The 21521-nt window shown below is 45.6% G+C and overlaps 1 protein-coding gene across 1 annotated transcript; it reads left to right on the plus strand.

Annotated features, from left to right (window-relative positions):
* The first annotated feature begins 10105 nt into the window (after nucleotides 1-10105).
* Nucleotides 10106-17282, plus strand: mylk4b (myosin light chain kinase family, member 4b). Its single transcript, XM_063002532.1, has 12 exons — nucleotides 10106-10176; nucleotides 10278-10492; nucleotides 10580-10685; nucleotides 11461-11554; nucleotides 11737-11846; nucleotides 11938-12079; nucleotides 12910-12980; nucleotides 13055-13183; nucleotides 15627-15779; nucleotides 15881-15959; nucleotides 16072-16120; nucleotides 17103-17282. Exons 1-11 carry the CDS (start codon nucleotides 10106-10108, stop codon nucleotides 16114-16116), a joined length of 1215 nt encoding a protein of 404 aa, XP_062858602.1. The 3' UTR covers nucleotides 16117-16120; nucleotides 17103-17282.
* Nucleotides 17283-21521: the final 4239 nt, after the last annotated feature.

A 21521-nucleotide genomic window follows, 5' to 3' on the forward strand; every position in this document is an offset into this window, starting at 1 on the left:
GTGGTGGTTCGCGTTTGTTTTCCCGTTTTGCTCCCTTCTCCCCCTAGCGGCCTGGAGCGGTACTGTTTTCGGAGGTTGCTGCGGTACCAGCCAATAGATCGCTGGAGGGCGGACCCCTCACACACCTGCGCCTCATTTCTCATCTCATCAACTCCTGCATTTAAACGCCGGCTTTTCCTTCACTCCTCGCCAGATTGTCTGCTTGCCATACGGTACACAGACGGCCGTTCGTTGTGTCCTTAAGACCGTGAGTCTACTTCTTTTACCTGCTCCGCTTAAACGTATTTTGTTTTTCATCGCCTCCTAGACCTTCCCCCCGTTCCTGCGTTCCTGCCGTTCCTGGTTCTCCTGTGTTCCTGCCGTTCCTGGTTTTCCTGTGTTCCTGCCGTTCCTGGTTTTCCTGCCGTTCCGCCGTTCCTGGTTCCCCTGTGTTCCTGCCGTTCCTGGTCATCCTGCATTCCTGCCGTTCTTGGTTCTCCTGCGTTCCTGCCATTCCTGGTCATCCTGCATTCCGGTTCATCACTCCTGGTCATCAGTCCGCCCTGCAGTTCCCCGGCGCTTCCAGTACCGCTCCTGCCGCTCCCCTCTCGTTTTCTGTTATCTTTTTGGTTGTTTGTTTTGGTCGTTATTTATTATTTGTTTAAATAAATATCGTATTTTCACTTCTGGGTTTTGTTGTTTGTGCACTCGCCTTTGGGTTCCCCCCTAGTCCTTGGTGGGTTATTAACTAACCCTAACAGTACAATCTGGCCACCATGGAACCCACGGGTGCACAAACGGGTGGGGACCTGACCGTTGAGGAGATCCTTACCCGCCATAACCAGATGCTGGGGACACTCAGCCAGCAGCTCGCTGGCTTGACCCAGCAAGTAGTACGTCTAATACCTCCTAACCCTGTACCTCTTGCTCCTCCCCAGGTTCCGGTCGTACCTCCGACGGGTCCCGTGGTTCCAGGGTCCTCCGTGGAAACACCTGTCCCCAACCCCGAGCCCTTCTGTGGAGACCTGGAGAGGTGCAGAGGGTTTTTGTTCCAATGCGAATCCATTTTCCGTCAGCGTCCCACTACCTTTGCCACCGAGGCCAGTAAGGTGGCCTTTATTATTGGTCACCTGAGAGGCAGGGCCCTGACCTGGGCCGAAGCGGTACAGTCACAGACGGACCCTCGAGAGGGCTCATTTGTTGACTTCCTCGCCCGGTTCAGGACAGTGTTTGACCACCCGGATTATTCGGGGAGTGCCTCTTCCCGACTATTTTCCCTGCGCCAAGGTTCCCGGTCCGTGGCTGATTATTCTATTGAGTTCTGGACCTTGGCCGCCGACTCGGGGTGGAACGACGAGGCCCTCCGGGAGGCTTTCCGGCAGGGTCTCATCGACTCCCTGAGGGATGAGTTGGCGGCAAGGGACGAGAGCCCCGACCTCCACTCCCTGGTAGCTCTGGCCATCCGCTTGGATAACCGCCTCCGCGGCCGCTGCCATGAAAGGGCGGCCAGAACCGGGTCCAGGCTACCTTCCCCTTTGACCTGTTCGAGCCCCTCAGAGCCCTCAGGTGCCTCCAGTGTTGCCCCTATACCCTTAGTACCAATGCCTGAACCCATGCAGCTGGGGCGTGCCCGGTTAACCCCCCAGGAGCGGGCTAACCGCTTCAGGGCCGGGCAATGCCTTTATTGTGGTCAGGCAGGCCATATTCTCCGGGTATGCCCTGTCCGGCCAAAAGAGGGCGCCCGTCAGTAGCCGTGGGGGTACTGGCGGGCGACTCTCAGCTATCCCCCCTCCCACAACTATCCCAATCCTCCCAGCAACGCCACCTCCGCATGCAGGCAACCCTTTGTTGCCATGGCTGCTCGGTCCCTCTCCAGGTCTTAGTGGACTCGGGTGCGGAGGACAACCTGTTGGACGAAGGGCTGGCAAGTCAGCTGGGGGGGACCCTGGAGCCCCTGGACCCTCCTATCACTGCGCGAGCCCTGGATGGACGGATCATTGCCCGGGTGACCCACCGTACCGCGCCTTTGTCACTGCTCCTCTCAGGAAACCACTGGGAGACCCTCTCCTTCATAGTTATCAAAGCTCCTCAGACCCCCCTGGTCCTAGGCTACCCCTGGTTGGCACGTCACAACCCCCACATCGACTGGGCTCGTGGACGAGTTGTGGCTTGGAGCGACTTTTGCCACGCCAACTGTCTGGTCTCCGCCATCCCTCAGCCGGGGAACGGGACAAGCACCACCCCCTCTGCAGCATCCCCTGACCTGTCCAAGGTGCCCCGGGAGTACCACTTCCTCCGCGAGGTGTTCAGCAAGTACCGGGCCCAGTCTCTACCCCCCCACCGACCCTACGATTGTGCCATCGACTTGCTGCCTGGTGCCCCACTGCCTACCAGTCGGCTCTATAACCTCTCTCGTGCTGAGAGGAGCACGATGGAGAGCTACATCTCGGAGTCTCTGGCCGCCGGAATCATCCGCCCCTCATCATCTCCCTTAGGAGCTGGTTTCTTTTTTGTCGAAAAGAAGGATAAGACCCTGCGGCCATGCATCGACTACCGGGGCCTCAACCAGATCACGGTCAAGAACCGGTATCCCCTGCCGTTGATGTCGTCGGCCTTTGAACCCCTGCACAGTGCTACCATCTTCACAAAGTTGGACCTGCGTAACGCGTATCACCTGGTGCGGATCCGAGAAGGCGACGAGTGGAAGACGGCGTTCAACACCCCGCTCGGCCACTTCGAGTACCTCGTGATGCCCTTCGGGCTTTGTAACGCCCCAGCAGTCTTCCAAGCCTTGGCCAACGATGTGCTCAGAGACTTCCTCAACCGGTTCGTGTTCGTCTACCTTGACGACATCTTGATTTTTTCCAAGTCCCGGGAAGAACACGGAGCGCATGTCCGGAGGGTCCTCTCTCGGTTATTGGAGAACAGATTGTTCGTCAAGGTCGAGAAGTGCGAGTTCCACGTCGACTCTGTGGAATTCCTCGGGGTCGTTCTGGAGAGCGGCCAGGTTAGAGCCGACCCACACAAGATCCGAGCGGTCACAGAGTGGCCTACCCCTACCACTCGGAAAGAGCTCCAACGCTTCCTGGGTTTCGCTAACTTCTACCGACGATTCATCCGAAACTACAGCCACGTGGCAGCACCCCTCACTCGCCTCACCTCGACTAAAATTTCCTTCACCTGGCCCCGGGAGGCAGAGGAAGCTTTTCTCCGGCTCAAGACCTTGTTCACTTCCGCCCCCATCCTCATCCAGCCCGACCCCGACAAGTCGTTCGTGGTGGAGGTGGATGCATCCGATACTGGGGTAGGGGCTGTGCTCTCCCAGCGGGCGAGTCCCGAGAACCCTCTGCACCCTTGTGCTTTTTTTTCACGTCGCCTTTCTTCAGCTGAGGCCAATTACGATGTCGGGGACCGTGAGCTACTGGCAGTGAAACTGGCCTTGGAGGAGTGGAGGCACTGGCTGGAGGGGGCCGCTCAGCCCTTTGTCGTCTGGACGGATCACAAGAATTTGTCTTACGTCCAGACGGCAAAGAGGCTGAACGCCAGGCAAGCCAGATGGGCACTATTCTTCGCCCGGTTTGATTTTACTTTGACCTACCGGCCTGGATCCCGGAACATCAAACCGGACGCCCTCTCTCGCCAGTTTGCCCCGAAGGAAGCCCTCACCTCTTCCGAGACTATCCTCCCGCCGAGTCGACTTGTTGGGCTCCTCACTTGGGACGTTCGTCGTCTAGTCACCGAAGCCCAGGCCCAGGAACCAGACCCCAGGACAGGAACCCAAACCCGTCTCTTCGTCCCGGCCACAGCTCGCTCGCCGGTCCTTCAATGGGCCCATGCGTCCCGCGTCGCCTGCCATCCCGGGACTAGTCGTACCTTATCCTTCCTAAAGAGGCATTTCTGGTGGCCATCCTTGGAGAAGGATGTTAGGGAATTTGTGGCGGCCTGTACCATCTGCGCACGCAACAAAGCATCCCATCAATCTCCTGCGGGGCTACTTCAGCCTCTCCCTATCCCGAGTCGCCCATGGTCCCATATTGCCTTGGACTTCGTCACGGGCCTTCCGGATTCCAACGGGAACACAGTCATCCTCACCATCGTTGACCGGTTTTCCAAGGCCGTACATTTTGCTGCTCTGCCGAAGCTCCCCACAGCCTTCCAAACAGCAGAACTTTTAGTTAATCTAGTTTTTCGCGTTCATGGAATACCATTGGACATTGTGTCAGACCGAGGACCCCAATTCACCTCCCAGGTTTGGAAGGCCTTCTGCAGGGCACTGGGCGCCACAGTCAGCTTGTCCTCCGGCTTCCACCCACAGTCCAACGGTCAGGCGGAGAGGACCAACCAGGGCCTGGAGTCGGCCTTACGGTGCATGGCTGCTCGCAACCCCAAGGCCTGGAGCTCCCACCTGGCCTGGGTCGAGTATGCCCACAACTCCCTGGTGTCATCTGCCACAGGATTGTCCCCCTTCGAGGCCTCCTTAGGCTACCAGCCACCACTGTTCCCCGAACAAGAAGCCGATGTGGCAGTCCCCTCTGTTGGGCACCACCTTCGCAGGTGCCGAAGACTCTGGCGCTCCACCAGGACCACCCTCCTGCGCACTCGGGACGCCAACCAGCAGTCGGCCGATCGTCGTAGAAGACCGGCCCCCCCCTATGCTCCTGGTCAAGCTGTCTGGTTGTCCACCCTTCACATCCCCTTACGTGTTGAGTCTCGGAAACTCTCCCCCCGCTTCATCGGCCCCTACACCGTCGAGAAGATCATCAACCCCACGTCGGTACGACTGAAACTCCCCCGCCACATGCGGATCCACCCCACATTCCACGTCTCCCAGCTCAAGCCCGTGGTTTCCTCACCCTTGAACCCTCCGACCGAACCCCCACCACCCCCCCGGCTCATCGATGGGCATCCGGCATACACGGTTCGCCGGTTGCTGGATGTCCGTAGACGTGGTCGGGGCCTCCAATACCTGGTAGATTGGGAGGGTTATGGGCCTGAGGAGCGGTCGTGGGTTCCCCGGGTTGCCATCCTTGACTCCAACCTGGTCCGCGAGTTCCACCGTCTACATCCTGATAGACCCGGTAGGCCACCTAGAGGTGGCCGTTGAGGGGGGGGTACTGTTAGGATCCGCCAGCACTTACCGTTTATTTCCAGCGTTTTGTTTTATTCCGGTTTGTATTTTGTTTTTCTCCGTTTTCTTTAGTTTCCCCGATCGCTTTTGTTCTTGGTGGTGGTTCGCGTTTGTTTTCCCGTTTTGCTCCCTTCTCCCCCTAGCGGCCTGGAGCGGTACTGTTTTCGGAGGTTGCTGCGGTACCAGCCAATAGATCGCTGGAGGGCGGACCCCTCACACACCTGCGCCTCATTTCTCATCTCATCAACTCCTGCATTTAAACGCCGGCTTTTCCTTCACTCCTCGCCAGATTGTCTGCTTGCCATACGGTACACAGACGGCCGTTCGTTGTGTCCTTAAGACCGTGAGTCTACTTCTTTTACCTGCTCCGCTTAAACGTATTTTGTTTTTCATCGCCTCCTAGACCTTCCCCCCGTTCCTGCGTTCCTGCCGTTCCTGGTTCTCCTGTGTTCCTGCCGTTCCTGGTTTTCCTGTGTTCCTGCCGTTCCTGGTTTTCCTGCCGTTCCGCCGTTCCTGGTTCCCCTGTGTTCCTGCCGTTCCTGGTCATCCTGCATTCCTGCCGTTCTTGGTTCTCCTGCGTTCCTGCCATTCCTGGTCATCCTGCATTCCGGTTCATCACTCCTGGTCATCAGTCCGCCCTGCAGTTCCCCGGCGCTTCCAGTACCGCTCCTGCCGCTCCCCTCTCGTTTTCTGTTATCTTTTTGGTTGTTTGTTTTGGTCGTTATTTATTATTTGTTTAAATAAATATCGTATTTTCACTTCTGGGTTTTGTTGTTTGTGCACTCGCCTTTGGGTTCCCCCCTAGTCCTTGGTGGGTTATTAACTAACCCTAACAACAAAAGTGAGTACACCCCTTAGTGAAAGTTCCTGAAGTGTCAATATTTTGTGTGGCCACCATTATTTCCCAGAACTGCCTTAACTCTCCTGGGCATGGAGTTTACCAGAGCTTCACAGGTTGCCACTGGAATGCTTTTCCACTCCTCCATGACGACATCACGGAGCTGGCGGATATTCGAGACTTTGCGCTCCTCCACCTTCCGCTTGAGGATGCTCCAAAGATGTTCTATTGGGTTTAGGTCTGGAGACATGCTTGGCCAGTCCATCACCTTTACCCTCAGCCTCTTCAATTAAGCAGTGGTCGTCTTAGAGGTGTGTTTGGGGTCATTATCATGCTGGAACACTGCCCTGCGACCCAGTTTCCGGAGGGAGGGGATCATGCTCTGCTTCAGTATTTCACAGTACATATTGGAGTTCATGTGTCCCTCAATGAAATGTAACTCCCCAACACCTGCTGCACTCATGCAGCCCCAGACCATGGCATTCCCACCACCATGCTTGACTGTAGGCATGACACACTTATCTTTGTACTCCTCACGTGATTGCCGCCACACATGCTTGAGACCATCTGAACCAAACAAATTAATCTTGGTCTCATCAGACCATAGGACATGGTTCCAGTAATCCATGTCCTTTGTTGACATGTCTTTAGCAAACTGTTTGCGGGCTTTCTTGTGTAGAGACTTCAGAAGAGGCTTCCTTCTGGGGTGACAGCCATGCAGACCAATTTGATGTAGTGTGCGGCGTATGGTCTGAGCACTGACAGGCTGACCCCCCACCTTTTCAATCTCTGCAGCAATGCTGACAGCACTCCTGCGCCTATCTTTCAAAGACAGCAGTTGGATGTGACGCTGAGCACGTGCACTCAGCTTCTTTGGACGACCAACGCGAGGTCTGTTCTGAGTGGACCCTGCTCTTTTAAAACGCTGGATGATCTTGGCCACTGTGCTGCAGCTCAGTTTCAGGGTGTTGGCAATCTTCTTGTAGCCTTGGCCATCTTCATGTAGCGCAACAATTCGTCTTTTAAGATCCTCAGAGAGTTCTTTGCCATGAGGTGCCATGTTGGAACTTTCAGTGACCAGTATGAGAGAGTGTGAGAGCTGTACTACTAAATTGAACACACCTGCTCCATATGCACACCTGAGACCTAGTAACACTAACAAATCACATGACATTTTGGAGGGAAAATGACAAGCAGTGCTCAATTTGGACATTTAGGGGTGTAGTCTCTTAGGGGTGTACTCACTTTTGTTGCCGGTGGTTTAGACATTAATGGCTGTATATTGAGTTATTTTGAGGGAAGAATAAATTTACACTGTTATATAAGCTGCACACAGACTACTTTTCATTGTGTCAAAGTGTCATTTTGTCAGTGTTGTCCCATGAAAAGATATACTTAAATATCTGCAGAAATGTGAGGGGTGTACTCACTTTTGTGATACACTGTATATATATATATATATATATATATATAGAGAGAGAGAGAGAGAGAGAGAGAGAGAGAGAGAGAAAGAGAGAGAGAGAGAGAGAGAGAGAGAGAGCAGTGGGATAGTCCGATAGCTAAAGATACACCAGCGCCGACATTCTGAACTCCTCGGTTTGAAACTCAGCGTTGCCACCGGTTGGATGGCCGCCATCTAGTGGGCATAATTGGTAGTGCCTGCAGCAGAGACGTTTCTGCTAGGGCGGGATGACCGGACTATGTGGGTGGGGTCTTGTGTAAGGACCCTGATTAGCAGATAGAGAGGCACCTATGCAGAATGCATGGGTGAAAAATGGTTCCGCTAAGGCTGCGTGCGGGTCAGAGGAGGCGTGAGCAGCAATATACCCACCTCACCTGCAATCAGGGATCCCCCAGCAGCGGAAGACAAATTGACTACGCTAAATTGAGAGAAAATGGGAGAAAATGCCTGGGTGAGGATTCCACAAGAAAGGCTTGTTAGATTATTTCAACAGGTATTGAGTCTGGAGTTTTAATAAAGTTGCACACAGACATTGTCAAGAAAACACATTTTTATTAAAACCCAAAATGATGTCGACTTATGCTTGTATCGCTTGTATGTATCAGTATTCTTTTTCTTGTTGTATTTTTTCATTCAGTTCTCACAGAGCCCTGATCTAATTAAACACTTTTGGAATAAATTGGAATGTTGATTGCAAGCAATTTCTTTATTTATTGTCAAATTGAAGGTTGGATATATTAATTGGCTTTTGCATATATTATTAAACATAAACTCACCCTGATTAATTTCTGAACACTGCATATAAATCTTATGCATATGTTATTCTTTAACGTAATAAATTAAATGTCATCACTTAATCAGTTGTAGTTATGTTATTTATGTGTAGAGGTCAGGGGCACTATGAGGTTGCACTGGTCAGCATCAAACTTGGCTTAGAACTGCCCTGCCAATATCACAAAAAAATAAGTTATCATAAATAAATACATAAATTTTTGTACTACAAACTATAACTATAACATTACTAAATACTTAGGACAGTTTATTCAGTCTTAAGCAATAAATAGTTTTAAAATATTCTGCTCAACATTTCTACTCTTGTCATTTGACTATGATTCAAAGATTACACAGTTAGTTCAAGTACATAATGTATAAAATGTAACTGTCCTGTAGTTTCATTTAAACTATTGATGAAGACGTATAGTAAGATGTATGGTCTAATTTACACAAGCATTATAAATAAAGCTGGTATTTTGTCAACTTAATAAAAATATCTAGCTTTTATTTCATAATTGCTTTTCTTTTTCTCTTGCCCTCTACAGCTTAAAGAAAAAGATTATGGAGAAAAGCCAAATGTGTTCATAAAAGGAGTAAAATCCCAAAAGAAAAAAACTCCAGATATTACAGGTAGTGTATAACTTTACTGCTTATTTAATTGTAAGGTTGACTACAGTATATCCAACTGTTAATTTTCTGCTTCTTTTGTGTTACTTTAATAATAGTACTTATCATTGTACTGTTAAAACAAGACTTGCCTCTTACTGTATACGTGGCGCACTGAATCACTTTGCATCAGTAAATGAAACATGATATTACACAAAAGAAACGTCATTTTTTACTATGCCAAGATCTAAAGAAATTCCAAAAGAGCTTTTTTTTTATTTTCATCAACTGCTTTATTCTGGTCAGGGTCACTGTAGGTCTGGTTTCACAAGGAAACACTAGGTGCAAGGCAGGTACCCTAGACATGGCACCAGTCAGCTACAGGTCTTCAGCCATCCCACAAAGGCTGTCACAAACATACACACACATACACACACACCAATATTTTTTATATTAAACAGTTTAAAGCATGTGTTTAACTCAAGCAGTGTACAAACTCAATTTTTTATTGGAAACTAATAATTTGACTCAATTAGAATATTTATAAAGATAAACACATTATGAAGTAGTACAATGTTTTATCCTGGTCAGGATCACTGTCTTGTTCCACAAGGAAACACTAGGCGCAAGGCAGTAAAACCCCAGACATGGTGCCAGTCAACTACAGGTCTTCAGCCCCCCTTCAGCCATTTTCAACACTGAACAGTGTAAAGCAACTCTAGTGTGCAAAATCAATTATGTATTGAAAACTAATAATTGGACTCGATCAGAACATTTATAAGGATAAACACATTATAAAGTAGTTCAATACAAAAATAAACTAAATAGTCCACACTTGAACTTAAGATGCTGAGGCAGAACTGAAAATTAGCTGTTTATTACTGGTCTTTTACTCAAGGTACCTTAATGTCATGTTCAGTTTAATGATCTGATATTATTCATTGTAACAAACATGCAATAACAGGGGTACTCAGAAGGACAGCATTAACCTTGTCAGCAACTTTAAAACTCTGTACTTTGTTTCTTTTTAGATACCCAGGGTAACTTAGTGGTCCAGCACACTCAACACACTCAGCAGAATTCACAGCTTTTACACAGTTCAGAACTTCTGGACCTTGTCAGGGTTGAGCCAGAACAACATACTGAAAAGAACAAACAGAATGACTCATTGTGGACAGAAGAGGAACAAGACAGTGAACATGATACAGATGTTCTCAGTGAATCTAAAGTGGATGCAAAGTTGGTGCAGCCGACTGAAACGCTGGAAAAAGAAGAGATCCAGAGGATAGAAAAGGAAGATGACTTGAGCGTACCAGAGATGCCCTCTTTGCCCATGTCCACCTGTGAGATCAATCAAGACAGTAAAGACAGTACAGACCCTCAGGAAAGGTGACACAGTTGTGGTCTTGTTTATAGTTAAAAAATTGAACATTTAATTTATAGCTCTTAGATTTCCATTAAAATATCTTAATTTGTAAATGTCTGAGCAGCCTTGAAGACCATGCAGAGTTGATCGGCAGTGCAAAGAGGCGAGTCAAAGATGAGACTCTGGAGAAAGAGGATCTTAAAAAAAGCCGAGTAGAAGATGAGCTGGAGAAGAGTAAAGAAGAAACAAAACCCGAAATAAATGAACCAAAGGAGGAACCAGAAAAGCCTGAGGAGAGCAGGAGTGAAGATGGACCAACAACTGAGGAGTATATTATTGGTATGGAAGGTTTTATTGTTCAGTAATTTTGTCCAATCAATCTGCTTTGTGCTTTGTTTAGAAAGTCTACCCTTTCCTATTTTTTAGATTGCTCCCCTTCTCCGTCTGCCCCCTTTGAGCATCGTGTGGTGACGACCAAATCCCATCAGATAACCGCCTACTACACCATCAACAGAGATGAAATTCTTGGAGGGTGAGTTACAAAATAAAAGTAAGATCGTCCAGATTGATGGTTTGAATTAACATGAACATTAACATGGGTAGTGATTCATAGCATGTGTGATGAACACCAAAATATTAATACAATGTAATGTTTGACCACTTTAGTGAGGGGTCCGGATGCTTTATTACGTTGTGGAAGGCATTGTGTTGCAGAAGTAAATCCACTGGGCACAAGTAGGAATTCTTACAGACAGTCGGTAGAAACCTAAATTAATGAACAAGGAGAGAATGCCCTCATCCACAGGAAACAAGGGGGCACTGAATAGGCACTGGAATTCACAGTCACCAGGCCTCAACCCTGAATACCACCTTTATACTACCTTTTTACCACCTTTATAAATCAAGCTTATTTTGGACACATCAGTTCATTGGAAAATACAAATGGATGCACACTTGCATTACCATTAAATAACAGGGAACAAGTGGTGAACATGAGGGCAAACCATGAGGCAGGGGCAGAGACAGAGGGGGCATGGAGCATAAATTAGGGACAGTGGTAGTGCTATGCAGCCACTGTTGGGCCCTTGAGCAAGGCCCTTAACTGTGTCTGCTCCAGGGGTGTCATACAATGGCTGACCCTGCATTCTGACCCCAGCTTCCAAACAAACTGGCATATGTGGAAAAATAGTTTCATTGTACTGATCATCTGTATATGTATATATAACAAATAAAGGTCTTCTTCTACAGACATGAATGAATGTTCAATTTTCTTCCTTTTTTTGTAAATTTGTTTTTGGTTTTGGTAGCGGCCGCTTCGGAATGGTCCATAAGTGTGTGGAGAAGTCATCAGGCCTCACACTCGCTGCCAAGATCATCAAAACCAGGAACCAGAAAGAAAAGGTAAATCACTTATGGTTTTAAGCCTGCAAACTACGCTGACCAAATTACAGCATTAAAACCACCTGAAGTAAAAGTTTAAAATGTAAAAGTAACCTTTTTAAACTCAAAGCCCAGAGTATGTTATATACAGGATACATCTTTCATACTGTGATATACTGTATTGTACACATGGCTCTGATCAGGAGGTTGTAAAGAGTGAGATTGAGGTGATGAACCAGCTGAACCATGCCAACCTGATCCAGCTCTACGCTGCTTATGAGTCTCGCAGTGATGTCACTCTTATCATGGAGTAGTAAGTAAAACACAGACACACCCCTTAATCAAAGGGTGGATCACGTGACTCTGTTCTTACAGTTGTTCGTGTTATGTGTGTGTGGTCACAGTGTTGAAGGAGGAGAGTTATTTGACCGGATCATCGATGAGAACTACAAGCTGACCGAACTGGACACAGTGCTGTTGATCAGACAGATTACTGAGGGGCTGCAGTACATGCACAAGATGTACATATTGCACCTTGATCTGAAGGTAGCACTCACCCAACACCCACCCACCCATTATCTGACCTCCATACAAGGGTGACACACTGTCCATTTTATCAGCTCCACTTACCATGTAGAAGCACTTTGTAGTTCTACAATTACTGACTGTAGTCCATCTGTTTCTCTGCATGCTTTGTTAACCTGCTTTCATGCTGTTCTTCAATGGTCAGGACCCTTACAGGACCACTACAGAGTAGATATTATTTGGGTGGTGGATCATTCTCAGCACTGCAGTGACACTGACATGGTGGTGATGTGTAAGTGTGTGTTGTGCTGGTATGAGTGGATAAGACACAGCAGTGCTGATGTAGTTTTTGTCACTGCTGGACTGAGAATAGTCCACCAACCAAAAATATTTAGCCAGCAGCGCCCTGTGGGCAGCGTCCTGTGACCACTGATGAAGGTCTAGAAGATGACCAACTCTAACAGCAGCAATAGATGAGCGATCGTCTCTGACTATACATCTACAAGGTGGACCACCCAGGTAGGAGTGTCTAATAGAGTGGACAGTGAGTATTTAAAAACTCCAGCAGCACTGCTGTGTCTGATCCACTCATACCAGCACAACACACACTAACACACCACCACCATGTCAGTGTCACTGCAGTGCTGAAAATGATCCACCACCCAAATACTACCTACTCTGTGGTGGTCCTGTGGTGGTCCTGACCATTGAAGAACAGAGTAAAAGCAGGTTAAAAAAGTATAAATAAATAAATCTGGACGGTGAGTGTAGAAACATGGAGGTGGTTTTAATGTTATGGCAGATCCGTGTGTAAAGAAGTGTGATCTGAATAAGCTTCTTGTCTTTTTCAGCCAGAAAATATCCTCTGTGTGAGTCGAGAAACAAATAAAATCAAGATCATTGACTTTGGACTGGCAAGAAGGTACTCAAAAAATATTCATCGATCTTTTTATGTCCTTAGAAGAACCCCTTCTTATATCTCATTCCTGTTATCAGATACAAGCCCAGAGAGAAGCTCAGAGTGAACTTTGGCACGCCAGAGTTTTTAGCTCCGGAGGTGATCAACTATGAATTTGTCTCCTTCCCTACAGACATGTGGAGTTTAGGAGTCATTACGTACATGCTGTGAGTGCTAATTTTTAATCTCCCATCATTATTACCATTGAGATCTGATAATACTTCAGCGAAATTAAGAGGATATTTTACATGCAGTATTGGCTAACAGAGATATGTTATATGGCCAGAAGTTTGTCAACACTTGTCTTGGTCTAAGGCCCTGCAATGGATTGGCGTCCTGTCTGGGGTGTGTTACTGCCAAGCAGTGTCATGGTACCAGCTACAGGTACTCTCCCAGGACCACTACAGAGTAGGTATTATTTGGGTGGTGGAACATTCTCAGCACTGCAGTGACACTGACATGGTGGTGGTGTGTTAGTGTGTGTTGTGCTGGTATGAGTGGATCAGACACAGCAGCGCTGCTGGAGTTTTTAAACACCTCACTGTCACTGCTGGACTGAGAATAGTCAACCAAACAAAAATACATCCAGCCAACAGCGCCCTGTGGGCAGCGTCCTGTGACCACTGATGAAGGTCTAGATGAGCGATCGTCTCTGACTTTACATCTACAAGGTGGACCAACTAGGTAGGAGTGTCTAATAGAATGGCCAGCGAGTGGACATGGTATTTAAAAACTCCACTCACTCCAGCACAACACACACTAACACACCACCACTAAGTCAGTGTGACTGCAGTGCTGAGAATGATCCACCACCCAAATAATACCTGCTCTGTGGTGGTCCTGTGGGGGTCCTGACCATTGAAGAACAGGGTGAAAGCAGGCTAAAAAGGTATGTATAGAAATAGGTGGACTACAGTCAGTAATTGTAGAACTACAAAGTGCTTCTATATGGTAAGTGGAGCTGATAAAATGAACAGTGAGTGCAGAAACAAGGAGGTGGTTTTAACATTATGGCTGATCGGTGTATATTTGCATGAGTGGTGACGAGGTTTAGGCTGAAGAGACTGGACACGTGTGTAGACGTCATGGTCATATTAGTTTTATTTAAATAAACAAACTAGTGAGAACAGAAGATGAGGTAAAAGTAAGAAATATTAAAAGGAAAAACTCAGGAATACAGAGGCACTAAACTGAACAACAAACTTGGTACAATCACTGTTTGAACAGTGAAAGAATCATCAAACAATACACAACAAAAGAAAAACAGAACAGAAGAACAGAAGAGAACTTGGATTGCATTCTGTCCCAACTGTAGGTCTCTTTAGATAAAAAAAAAAAGCATCTGCATAATACATCTATAAATAAATCAGATGTACAGGGCGGTGGCTGGGTGTGGATCTGAAATCCAAACATAAACCTGACACGCACATGTAGTATTGCTTTGGAAACTGCAACACAAGACTGAAACTGTACCATCATGCTTCATTTGGTTTCATTTATCTAGAGCAAGAGTTCCTGTATAAATAATGCTTTAAATAAACCTGATCATCCATGTGGACAAACAGTATGCTGTAGTCTTTATTTTAAAATGTTAAATACAGACCATAATTATTTGCAGGCAAGTTAGCAGGCTAGCTAACTAACCGCTAGTACACAATCTCACAATGATTTTAGTATTACAGTCTCATTTGCATACTGCTGTTGCTGAATTTAACAGTGGTCAGAATTAATCATTCATGATTTATGTTCAATTTTCCAATACTTTGAATATGGAATTGATTGTGGGCGGCCTTACAGCAAGAAGGTCCTGGGTTCAGTTCCCAGGTGGAGCAGTCCAGGTCCTTTCTGTCTGGAGTTTGCATGTTCTCCTCGTGTCCGTATGAGTTTCCACTGGGTGCTTTGGTTTCCTAACACAGTCCAAAGATGTGCAGTCAATTTAATTTTAGATTATAAAGTCCTTATAGGACTGTGCCCAGGTAGCGCAGCGGGATATTCCGCTAGCACACCAACAATTCTGAACTCCTCGGTTGCCACCGATCGACTGGGCACCTAGCGGGCATAATTGGCAGTGCCTGGAGCAGACATGGTTCTGCTAGGGCGGGATGACCGGACAATGTGGGCGGGGTCTTCAAACGCTGTGTAAGGACCCTGATTGACAGATAGAGAGTCGCCTGTGCAGAGTGCATGGGTGAAAAAGGGTTCCGCAAAGGACTGCGCATGAGTCGGAGGAGGCGTGAGCAGCAATATACCCACCTAAACTGCAATCACGGATCCCCCAGCAGCGGAAATTGGGAGAAAATGCATAAATAAAATAGAAAAAAAACAAAATAAATAAAGTCCCCCTAGGTATGAGTGTGTGTGTGTGTGTGTGTGTGTGTGTGTGTGTTTGCCCTGTGATGGACTGGCAACCTGTCCAGGTGTTTCCTGTCTTTCCAGTAAATCAAACCCACCGTAACCCTAAATAGAATGAAACAGACAGTGAATGAATAAAAAAAAGTTGATTGTGGAGCTCAAGTTATGAAAATATGACTTTTGTAATTAGTTTTTTTATCTTTATTCATACATCAAGTGTATTAGTCGTATCATGTTTACTACTGACGGTGTTTCTAGGTTAAGCGGACTCTCTCCTTTTCTGGGTGATGATGATAACGAGACACTGAATAACATCCTGGAATGTAAGTGGAGCTTCGAGGAAGCCGAGTTTACAGATATTTCTGAAGAAGCCAAAGATTTTATCACACGTCTGCTCATTAAGAGCAAGAGGTACACTGATTTCTCTTTTGGTTTCAGGTTATACAGATACAGACAACATTTTAGGCAACATCTGTATTTATTTAATGACACAAACGTTCATTGTTTTGTAGCTGGAGGATGAGCGCATCTCAGTCACTAAAACACCCCTGGCTGTCAGACAGATCACTTCACTACAGATTACATCAGAAGGTGTTCACATCCCTCTCCCCCTGTTTTATCTTTGTATTGCTCTGTGTTTGTCTTATTTACTTTGTAAAATAATGTAATATTAATTACTAATAAATGTGTTTTTCTTCTACAGAAGAACAAGTGTCACTCAACACATGCACCTCCACCGGAGAGCTAAACAGGTAACTCTATTTTGGCAGCTGAGTTTAGTTTACATACCTCCCAAATCATACAGCACACACACACACACACACATTTGTTTTTTTGTGTCTCTGCCGTCATTCAAACAATTTGGATGTAGAATTTCCCATTATCATCACAAACATTTAGCAGCAGCACCAGCCTCCACTTTGCTGGGACGGCTTTAAAGAAGATTTTCAAGTGTGTCTGTGAGAATTTGTGACGTCAGACACTGAAGTAGAAGGACGAGAAGGCTTGACTCACAATCGATGTTCCAACTCATACCAAATGTGTTCAGTGGGGTTGATGTCAAGTCAAGTCAAATTAATTTGTGTAATAAATTAATCCGACCCACCACATCATTTTATGTGGCCCGCGAGAGCTTAAAAGATGTATGATTGTCTTAAAATACACTGTAAAATCGTACATATACTGCATCTCCCACAATGCATGTCCATTTTGTGACCTGCAAAGTGACCGCATCCCGCCACTAGATGGCGGTGTTTCTACATCAGTGTTTAACTGAGGTGGTTTTCAACAAGTGATGTTGAGAAATATTTATAAATAATCTCAAAATGTACAAGAAGAGAAAATTGAAGCAGAAGGAGGAAATTTAATGTAAAGTGAATATAACTTTGTGCTTCAAGAAGAACAACCGGTATGTCTCCTGTGTTATGAGGTCGTGTCTGTGGTAAAGGAGTACAATATAAATATAGATATACATTATAAATATACAGTATAAATTTGGTATTTCGACACCAAACACAGAATTTAGCCTTCAAGAAAAACAACAAGTTGTCCAAGAATTAAAAGGCGACTGCAATCACAGCAGAATACGTTACAATCGGCTCTTTGAGGGCCACCATAATGCTGACGTGGCCCTCGGTAAAAATGAGTTTAACACCTCTGATATAGTGTGTCTACATGACATAGAGTTACAATGAACAAACCCTTCTTATACCATTTTCACTTTTGTTTTTACAGAAACTGTTTTTTTGATGAACTGGACCAACATGCTACACCTGAATGGCCACTAGCTGCTTTGTTTTGAATATCAGTTTACAGCCAACACCAGTAGGCTGCAAGACAATAATAAATCTTCTGTGTGATAAAACCGGCATAAGAGAAATAACTCTACAATTCTCCACTTACTTTATATGCCATCAGCACATCTTCTGCCCTTCATACGCTACAACCTTATAATAATATTACAGGTCTTATCAATGTTATATAACATGATCTATATATTTTGTTGTTGTTTAATATTAAAATAGCATGTGTACTGTTAAATACGCTCATTTCCCTATATAAGTATATAGATTTTAAAATGAGCACAGAAAATGTACTGTATTTAACCTAAATGTATGGTTACTGTCACTCCATGTCACAAATCCAGTTAAGTTAAGAAATTTAAACAAGTACTCTAGTGTTTTCTATCAAACCCCATCTGTCTGTACTGCATGTATGATTACCACAAAACAAGTCTGGTGGTTAAGGTACTGGACTAGTTATCAAAAGGTTGCTGGTTCAAGCCCCACCACTGCCAGGTTGCCACTGTTAGACCCTTGAGCAAGGTCTTTAACCTTCAATTGCTTAGACCAGTGGTCCCCAACCACTACCGGTCTGTGGGCTATTTAATACTGGGCCTCACAGAAAGAATGAATAATTAGAGATCGCTAGAAAAGCAGTTTTCACTGCTTCTATTTTGGGTGTTATTGTCTTATTGTCAACCCTAGGTGGGAGCAGCGTCTCGTTGCAGCGAAAAAAGCTCATTTTACATCGTTTGTGAGCAGTATTATTAAATCCTCCCGCCCCCGTCGGTCCGTGAAATGATATCTTATATGAAAACGGTCCGTGGTGCAAATAAGGTTGGGAAACGCTGGCTTAGACAGTATACTGTCACAGTACTGTTATTCACTTTGGATAAAAGTGTCTGCTAAATGCCGAAAATGTAAATGATTGAACTTTTTTCATACATCAGCATGCATTGTCAGAGTAATTCAGAAGACTGTGGTAGGAAGCAGGAGCAAGACAGTCTTGTATGGTTAGATGATGATAATGATGACAATAATGATTATAACAATTCACTATTTTTACAGTGAGACTAGCTACCTAGAGAAACACGGGGTGTACCCTGGAGAGGGCACCAATGCATTACAGGGCATCACACACTCACATATTAGCTTACAGCATTTTATTTCATTTTTATGTTTTACCACAACTTTATCCAGGTCAGGGTCACAGTGCATCTGGTTACCCTGGAATCACTGGGTGTAATGCAGTAACACACCCCGGATGGGCACCAATCTATTGTGGAGCCTCAGCCATCCCCACCTCAGCCATCACTGCTGAGGATTCGAACCCTCGTTTGCAGGGGTAGTGGGCTCGCAGAGTTTACCTTAAATAAGCAACTTCCAACTGTGTTACAACAGTTTGGGAAAAGCCATATACTGTAGCTTGATTGTCCCTAAACAAGTTTAGTGTGAATGTGCTTCAGTAGTCTGCACAGATCTTCATCTTAACCCGTTTAAACAGCTCTAGGATAAATTAGAACATTGATTTAAAAACACACCACTCAGTGCCTGACCACACATACTGTATGTTCTGTTTACTGAACTGACACGCATTTCCACAGACACACTCCGAAATGTTGTGGAAAGCCCTCACAGAAGAGTGAAAGTTGTTCCAGCTGCAGAGGCAGGGGGGTCATATAAATGCCCCTGGAATTGGAAGGAATTTCAACAAGCTCATGGTCAAGCGTCAAGAGACGTTTGGACACAGTGCATGTTTATGTAGGATTTTTAATGTTTTTGGAAAACATTTACTTGAATTACTTGAGTTTCAGTGTAAGATTAACCACAAACCAATCAACCATTACATTTATTATTAAGGGTAACAATAAGTCTGGAACTGACTGTACTAACTTCTTGACTACGCTACAACACAGGACAATCAGAACTTTAGAAGTAAGCTTTTAGAAGTAGCTTTTGTGGAGGAAGATCTCCAGGCCTAGATGTCCTGAGCTCCCCGAGTTTCTGTAAAAATCTGAAATAAGAATGATGCTGTGAGCTGTTTTTTTTCGCTCTTTGTCTGCTGGGTATTTAACTCGCCTTCCATGAAGGCAACCTCAAGAGAAAACTACCTATGGTTTTTATTGTTAATTATCAGAGATTTTTATTAATTATTTACGATCTGTATTTAAATCCTACGTGACATTTAATACAGTTTTAATTTTACCGTGTATGAAAACAAGACTGCTGCTGTTTATCACAATCATTTTTTCACAACTCTGAGGCATGTGTTTATATTCTATTTACAGTATTTATATGCATGCTGAGTGTGATCACAATGATTCTTTTATAAGTCTGTATATTTTATGCATATCTTTTTTTGAAATACTTTGTGCTTATAGATATACAGTGGTACCTTGTAACTCAACGTCCCTTACAGTGGCGTAATTACAGGGGGGGCAGGTGGGGCCCATGGCAATGAACTTGACATGAACTCAACCACCCACCTCACTGCCCCCCCATTGGCTGCACGTATTATGCATTTATTATGGCAAGCCAAAGAGGAAACATATAGCAAACACTGAAATATAGAATTAAACTGATTAAACTCAACGTGTGTGCAACTGCTGCTTTGCTCAGCGCTTGGCTTGGGCGGTGCGTAGTATTGATCAGAAGGTTGCTGGTTTAAGCTCCATAACTGTCAAGTTGCTATGGTTGAACCACTTAACCCAGTTGCTTAAATTGCATTTAGCCAAAATTGTACAATGCTTTTGATAAAACAAACTGCAAAATGATGTAAAATGTAAAATACAACCCAAAGTAACAAAGATGAAACTCAGTGGCATAACTAGGAGCTCATGGGCCCCAGTGCAAATAAAAATCTTTGGGCCCCCTCAACAAATATATATACTGTATATATATATATATATATATATATATATATATATATATATACAGTGTATCACAAAAGTGAGTACACCCCTCACATTTCTGCAGATTTTTAAGTATATCTTTTCATGGGACAACACTGACAAAATGACACTTTGACACAATGAAAAGTAGTCTGTGTGCAGCTTATATAACAGTGTAAATTTATTCTTCCCTCAAAATAACTCAATATACAGCCATTAATGTCTAAACCACCGGCAACAAAAGTGAGTACACCCCTTAGTGAAAGTTCCTGAAGTGTCAATATTTTGTGTGGCCACCATTATTTCCCAGAACTGCCTTAACTCTCCTGTGCATGGAGTTTACCAGAGCTTCACAGGTTGCCACTGGAATGCTTTTCCACTCCTCCATGACGACATCACGGAGCTGGCGGATATTCGAGACTTTGCACTCCTCCACCTTCCGCTTGAGGATGCCCCAAAGATGTTCTATTGGGTTTAGGTCTGGAGACATGCTTGGCCAGTCCATCACCTTTACCCTCAGCCTCTTCAATAAAGCAGTGGTCGTCTTAGAGGTGTGTTTGGGGTCATTATCATGCTGGAACACTGCCCTGCGACCCATTTTCCGGAGGGAGGGGATCATGCTCTGCTTCAGTATTTCACAGTACTTATTGGAGTTCATGTGTCCCTCAATGAAATGTAACTCCCCAACACCTGCTGCACTCATGCAGCCCCAGACCATGGCATTCCCACCACCATGCTTGACTGTAGGCATGACACACTTATCTTTGTACTCCTCACCTGATTGCCGCCACACATGCTTGAGACCATCTGAACCAAACAAATTAATCTTGGTCTCATCAGACCATTGGACATGGTTCCAGTAATCCATGTCCTTTGTTGACATGTCTTCAGCAAACTGTTTGCGGGCTTTCTTGTGTAGAGACTTCAGAAGAGGCTTCCTTCTGGGGTGACGGCCATGCAGACCAATTTGATGTAGTGTGCGGCGTATGGTCTGAGCACTGACAGGCTGACCCCCCACCTTTTCAATCTCTGCAGCAATGCTGACAGCACTCCTGCGCCTATCTTTCAAAGACAGCAGTTGGATGTGACGCTGAGCACGTGCACTCAGCTTCTTTGGACGACCAACGCGAGGTCTGTTCTGAGTGGACCCTGCTCTTTTAAAACGCTGGATGATCTTGGCCACTGTGCTGCAGCTCAGTTTCAGGGTGTTGGCAATCTTCTTGTAGCCTTGGCCATCTTCATGTAGCGCAACAATTCGTCTTTTAAGATCCTCAGAGAGTTCTTTGCCATGAGGTGCCATGTTGGAACTTTCAGTGACCAGTATGAGAGAGTGTGAGAGCTGTACTACTAAATTGAACACACCTGCTCCCTATGCACACCTGAGACCTAGTAACACTAACAAATCACATGACATTTTGGAGGGAAAATGACAAGCAGTGCTCAATTTGGACATTTAGGGGTGTAGTCTCTTAGGGGTGTAC

This window comes from Trichomycterus rosablanca, chromosome 9 (assembly GCF_030014385.1).
Source record: "Trichomycterus rosablanca isolate fTriRos1 chromosome 9, fTriRos1.hap1, whole genome shotgun sequence".
NCBI lineage: Eukaryota > Metazoa > Chordata > Actinopteri > Siluriformes > Trichomycteridae > Trichomycterus > Trichomycterus rosablanca.

Bases quoted from the DNA above. Each gene is read 5' to 3' on its own strand.
- mylk4b (XM_063002532.1), top strand. From the start codon at position 10,106: ATGCCCTCTTTGCCCATGTCCACCTGTGAGATCAATCAAGACAGTAAA. The intron at 10,686-11,460 runs GTGAGTTACAAA...TGGTTTTGGTAG, and splicing joins AGAGATGAAATTCTTGGAGG to CGGCCGCTTCGGAATGGTCC. The intron at 12,981-13,054 runs GTACTCAAAAAA...TCCTGTTATCAG, and splicing joins GACTTTGGACTGGCAAGAAG to ATACAAGCCCAGAGAGAAGC.